Raw genomic sequence first — 6,664 nt, forward strand, 5'->3', positions numbered from 1 at the left:
AATTGGTGTATGGGTGTTTGTGTCTCTGGTCGATGATTCTGGTCTCTCTGGCTATACTGCGGAAACACAGGACCTGGGGATCCTCAGAGTCTTACGCCTGTTACGGAGATACGCCCGACTAATTACAGTAGAGTATTTGTGTGTGTGTGTTGTGGTGTGTGTGGTTTGTGTGGTGTGTAGGTATTAGTTTCTCGGGTGGAGAATATGTATATACTGTATGTCTGTATGTAAGCACCACACATACAGGAAGCATCCCATCTTATTTCATATTTCTATTGCTTGTATTTGTGTCTGTAGTAGACTGGCACAGAATGTGCTGGTACTAACAAACTCTGTCTTCCAGGGTGATCAGCCGAGCCCCAGGACTAAAGCTGGTTGTGGAGACACTTATCACCTCTCTCAGACCCATCGGGAACATTGTCCTTATCTGCTGCGCCTTCTTTATCGTCTTTGGCATCTTGGGAGTGCAGGTAATTTGCATTCACACACCGTAACACACACAAACTGGTTCTCGCTCTAAACAAGTGACAATTTCATGACATGTAGGAAAGGATTCAATGCACACGCTGCACTGATGATACTCGAAGCAGTATTTGCAGTCATTTGCTTTTTCTAAGATTGAGGACAAAGCCTTTTACCCTTCGTATCTTAAATGTCAGTCTTGTTGAGCGGCTGCATCTGTGATTGTGTCTTCAGGGGGGATGTGTCTTGCATATACAAAAGACAGTTTGCTTTTCTTGCTAAAGAGCGTCAGTTTTGAAAGAATGACAATTAGATTAAGTGTGAAAAGGGACAACATGACCCCCAGGTCAGCTTTTAGCTCTGATAAGAATGTGCTCCATGAAACGTCCTTTTATTCCTGGCATTAATAGTTGGTTGTTTAAAAAGCCCCAAGCTCCAGTGCAATCGAGATAATGTGTAAATGGCAGCCAAATAGCCCCGCAGACCTCGCTCTCTATCTCTGCCTCTCTCTCTCTGTCTCTCTAGCTGTTTAAAGGGAAGTTCTACCACTGTGAGGGTCTGGACACGAAAAACATCACCAACAAGTCTGACTGTCTGCAGGCCAGCTACCGCTGGATACGAAGGAAGTACAACTTTGACAACCTTATTCAGGTGCGAATTAATGGACCAAGAGTAAGAAAGGGGAGGAGTGGGATATTGGGAAGAAGATTAGTGTCCAGGCAAACACAATATAAGAAAAAACATTAGCTAGCAGAACACTACTAATAAAAAGTTTTTTTTGCCTCATTTAAAGCAATTCAAGAGTCAGGGCAGCAGTAAACTTTGTATTGATTGTGGTAAATACATTAGTGGCTTAGGCTCTTCGAAGGGGTCTATGGTGACAGGAGTGTTACAGTATGAAACAGAAAATAAAATAGAGTAGGAAATGTGTGTTTTGATGTATAAAATGTTCATATTTACCACTTATAAGGTGATATATACACATATCACTTTAAGAATGTGATTATTTACTTTACATTTAGACAATTTGAAAAATGGTTGTTAGGTGTTCCTTACTGTATTTCATAAAAAATAGAAGCATTATATTCAAACCAATATCAAATCTACTATCAAGACTAAATATAATATCTATTTTGTACTGTCATCCACTAATTATTATTGGGAGGGATACTTACATGCTAACATTGCACAAGATGCTATGTTCATACTGTGACCAGTCTCCTAGTGTAATAATATCAGGACCAGGAAAATGCCTGTGTTTTGACTTATTTTTCTGTGTTTCCCATCTAGGCTCTGATGTCTTTGTTTGTGCTGTCCTGTAAGGATGGCTGGGTCAACATCATGTATGATGGGCTGGATGCGGTGGGAGTGGACCAACAGGTAATGATGTGAGGAATGTACCGAGCCATCCTGAACTGGATTCAAACATTTGTGTATGGCTCCAATTCTGGGTGTACTGTAGCCTTTTTTACTGTGTATACCTAATGTATGTTATAGAACATTGTAATCTCCATTGGAAGCTTAGACATCAACGTGTGCAAATACCTGCCTTAAAAAACGCTCTTAGTCTCAGTGGTAGAATTGTCAAATACACTTTGAGGTATAAGGCGAAAATGCCACAGAGAAGGAGTGAACAATCAAATTAATGTTTAAGAATGAGCAAAGTTAAATGACAGTGGGGCTGTATAACAGATTCTAAGCAAAAGCAAGGCTTGAAAGAGAAGATTAGAGCAGGAACTTCAAAGCTTCAATTGATGAGGCTCTCCTCAGATCCAGGACTGCCTGTGGTGTAATGTGCTGAAAGTCAAATTTGCATAATAAATCAAGTGTCTAGAAATTTGTATTTGTGATATCATCAAGACAATGAAATTATCCTTTTGAATTCTGGAAAGTTGACACAAGGTTATCCAAGTATTTTCAGCGAATTCACATTGTTCTACTTACTGTATGTGATAACAGACTGTGAAGCATTGCACTGGCACCGTGGCATTCGGGATTTGTGTCACTTGCCTGCTCGAACCAGGTCAAAAGAACAAGGAGTGAAACATAGTTGTCAGAGCTGGCTGTTTTGTGTCTTTACTAAGCGATACACACGGACAAAAACTATTAAAAAGCCTAATCCTCTTTACTCTGCTCCTCTCTTCTCAGCCTGTAAGGAACCACAACCCCTGGATGCTGCTCTACTTCATCTCCTTCCTACTCATCGTCAGCTTCTTCGTCCTCAATATGTTTGTCGGCGTGGTGGTGGAGAACTTCCACAAGTGCCGGCAAGACCAGGAAGAGGAGGAGGCCCGCTTACGAGAAGAGAAGAGGCTCAAAATGATAGAGAAAAAGCGCAGGAGTAAGGAGAATGGAGGGGCTGGTCGGTAGTCTATTTTTCTGAGCACTGCCTGCTTTCAGAGCCTGAAAAAAAGAGAAAGAGAATGAGAGAGAGAGAAAACAGGGAAATATTTTCAGACTAATATAATAGGGAGAGTTTGAAAGACTGGCTAGCTCACGCAAACAGTGATTGATCACTGACAGAAGGCGTAGGCTACGCCAGTCTGATGCATGTAACTGCATGACTGCAGCCCTTCCCCGACCCTCCCCTAACAGTGCATGGAAAACTTCTGAAACCGGGCCAACCTAACCAACCTCTCAACTCTACGTTAGTATGAATCTATACAAAACTTTGATTGCTCACTCTTTTAAAAACAGAACTGCCACCATTGTATTGTAAAAAATCACTAGCAATAATACAGTACTCTCTATTTCCTCCTTCAAATGCTTGTATTATATTCTTTCATATCAAACCCTGTTTAATTACCATTCATAATGCACAATGAGAAAGATTCAATGTTAAATTTTTTTGTAGGCTTCAGTACTGTTGAAAAAAACTTTCGCCGCACCTTCTGCATGTGAAGCTGATCGAGGTTGATCCTTTCCTCCATGTGTCTCGAGAAATTTTGCTAGCAAAATTTTGATCGGTGAAATGCCAGTGCCCCCCTTCCCCTCCTCCGAGTGCATGTACACCCTGAGGCGTCTCTCGACACGGGTAGAAGAAGGACATTTCCTCTAAACATGCTTTGACTGGCAGACTCAGAAACATAGCAGACGTTTTGGCTGCTATATCTGCAAATATCTTGGGTAATATCTTGAGCTTTTAGACAATGTTTAGTTAGTTACTTAGTTACAGATTGTAGAAAATAGAATCACATTCTAACACACCACCTATTGCAAAAAACAAGTCCAAATGCTCACATTACAAATCAGTGTTTTGTGAGGACTTGTTCTTTTATTGTGGTAACATGTTGAGCTAAAGTAAAGATAAAAAGAAAATGGTAGAAGCACATGGTTTTCATTGGCAGACACAGAAACATGTAAGAGCACCGTGATTTGGCTACAGCACAAAATTATATCCAACGACCAAACACATCAATCACAGAATGGCACTAGAAGGCAGTATATGGTGTGAGCAGAGCGCCGCTCTTTTCATCCTTGTAACATGTCTCAATGGTCTAAAACTGTAAATGTCCAGACAAATGTCATCTAATCAGCCGTCACAGAGAAAAACTCCAGTGTTTGGCCTTGCAATCAGTCTACTCATCGATCAAAAAAGAAAGAAAAAAATGACAAAAAGTTTTAGACTATTGACATCTGATGGGTTAAAATGACTAATAATGTCATTGAAAAGAAGAGTGGCTGCAGTGTGTGTTCAACATCACAGTCACGTTCTGCAACTATTGACTAATTAAAGCAATATGGATAGATTTAATAAACAGATAAGTATTGATTCAATGAATACTTACTTAGAAACATTTAAACATTTCACTCATTAATGACCCTGTACGTGTTGTTGAACACACTCTGCACAGCCCCTGTAAACCACAAACATTACCCTTTACATCGAAGGCATGTAAGCATGATGTACTCGGGAGGGTGACATTAACATGCACGCACACACACAATCATCAGTTGTCAAATATGGACATGCGAGTGCACAGACATAGTTCCAAACATTCACACGAGCACCTCTTAATGAGGTATTACTCGGATATTACTTAGCTTTGTCCACCGCTGAGCTTTATTCATGATAACAGCTACTCTTAAAGTCTGTTTACTATTCAAAGGCAGTAATGCATCTCATCGTTCCCTTCTAAGGAGGAGCAACGCACCTGTCAAAAAGTATAGAGTGTAGTCTGGTTTTTAATAGAAACCTTTACTCCTCTATTTATACATAGCAGAGATGTATCTACCATGACAAGAATATAACTATTAGAGAGGCAAAGAATCTTGTAAAAATTCTCCTATTAAAGGAGCATTGTGATTTTTCCNNAGTCTTATACAGGGGTACGCAAGGCAGTAGTTGTCTGGCAAAGAAATACTAGACCAGACTTTCTTAGTTACACCTGGTTTCTTCTTGTGTTAGCACACCAGGGGAAAAAAATATTGTTTGTTTGTTGATTGTTTTTTACGTAAACACTGTTCAGGTGCAGTGTGTAGCACCTTAAACATTCGGCCCTCAAGCTGCACTTGACATAAGTTACACAAACACAAAACCAGGTGACTTCTAGGTGAGGAGAAGTTATAGTAATATGTTTCCAAGAATGAGTCATTTGAGCTAATGAACTGCCTTAAATTGTGATCCATTTATATCATGTTTGCAAATTATGAAAGGATGATATAGCCCACCTGTGACTCTCATGTCCTCTCTTATTTGAACATACCACACAGGCAGTGATGTGCACAGACTGTCTGCAGGGCAGGGGTGATGAAATGAAATGAAAACAGGACACCACCACAGTGAGCAGGGTTAGTAGAGTAGTGCTTGAGATGCCACAAATAGTAGAATCTCATTAAGGCAAAGCATATATTAGCTGAATAAGAGTATAAGAAGGGAACTTTTGTAGCCTCAGCAGTGGCAAATCCCCCTCCCTTGGCCCCTGCACCTTCCTGTGCACACCACTGGACACATGTAATATTTCAATTTCAGAACACAGTTATTCACAGTTGCACTCTCTCTGTCTGTCTTTGTTTGAAAATTTGTCGTCTTTGTATATATTTGCTTGTTTGTGTGCTCCAGAGGCCAAGCAGAGGCCTTACTATGCGGACTACTCTCCCCTGCGTCTGTCCATCCACACACTGTGTACCAGCCACTACCTGGACCTCTTCATCACTTTCATCATCTGCATCAATGTCTTCACCATGAGCATTGAGCACTACAATCAGCCGCAGGTAACGTTTCTGCACACAGACACACATACACACAAACATTATAGTTCGCTGGAGGAAGAAGGAACCAAGGTACCCATAAGGCACCTTCTTACTTAAATTCCTTTTAACACAGCTCTCCCATAGTCAAATTAGAATTTACTTTGTTTGCAAATAAACTTGAATTTAGATTTTTTTTTTACATTTATCTTCATTATTTCAGTTGTCCACAGCTTTCAGAACATGTTCCTTGTTTTATTTACAAAATTAAAGCTATGAGAGATGCTATAAATTAATTCTGTCTGTATGTTCAGTATTTAGAGGAGGTTCTGAAGTACTGCAACTACGTTTTTACCTGCATCTTCGTCATCGAGGCCATTCTCAAACTTGCGGCATTCGGCATACACAGGTTCTTCAAAGACAGGTAACACAGTGGGATGTGATTATGCACAAAAACTAATGCTGTAAAATTAACTAGTTATTTATGGACTATAATGTCATTATTTCTTAATTGCAATATATTTGGCGTGAAATTATAACTCCTGCTCCATGAGTACGTGTATTAATCCCCTAGCTTTATACTTGGATGGCTCCTTGTTCTCAGTACACTGAGTTCAAAGGGCTCAGTGTATTCATCTGTCTCAGGGTGCCCTGCTGCAGCTCTGAGTTAACTAACAGGGCAGTCTGTTTGAGGCTGCCAATTGTACTTCGCAGTAATAAACTGGGGTAACGCAAGGTAATGTTGAACAATGCTTTTATGTGTGCTTAGGTGGAATCAGCTGGATATAGCTATAGTTGCGTTGTCCATCATGGGCATCACCCTGGAGGAGCTGAAAATGAGCGCATCACTGCCTATAAATCCTACCATCATCAGAATCATGAGGGTACTCAGAATAGCACGAGGTAGAAACACACACACACACACACACACACTCACTTTATATCCCAATTTTTTAAATTGTATATTGTTTTCAGATGCTTCCTGGCTTCTTGAAATAGACACAGTACAAAT

General features: G+C 40.3%; 1 protein-coding gene across 1 annotated transcript in view; it reads left to right on the top strand.

The window, feature by feature from the left end:
* Positions 1 to 6,664, top strand: part of cacna1ha (calcium channel, voltage-dependent, T type, alpha 1H subunit a) — a 52,713-nt gene that overhangs the window by 36,852 nt on the left and 9,197 nt on the right. Inside the window, exons 22-28 of the mRNA XM_035654996.1 lie at positions 344 to 470; positions 988 to 1,113; positions 1,753 to 1,842; positions 2,611 to 2,824; positions 5,525 to 5,676; positions 5,967 to 6,076; positions 6,422 to 6,555. Of these exons, the coding sequence (XP_035510889.1) occupies positions 344 to 470; positions 988 to 1,113; positions 1,753 to 1,842; positions 2,611 to 2,824; positions 5,525 to 5,676; positions 5,967 to 6,076; positions 6,422 to 6,555 (953 nt within the window). The remainder of the gene's footprint in view (positions 1 to 343; positions 471 to 987; positions 1,114 to 1,752; positions 1,843 to 2,610; positions 2,825 to 5,524; positions 5,677 to 5,966; positions 6,077 to 6,421; positions 6,556 to 6,664) is intronic.

Source organism: Morone saxatilis, unplaced genomic scaffold (genome assembly GCF_004916995.1).
Source record: "Morone saxatilis isolate NCDOM2014 unplaced genomic scaffold, NCSU_SB_2.0 Contig14, whole genome shotgun sequence".
Classification (NCBI taxonomy): Eukaryota; Metazoa; Chordata; class Actinopteri; family Moronidae; genus Morone; species Morone saxatilis.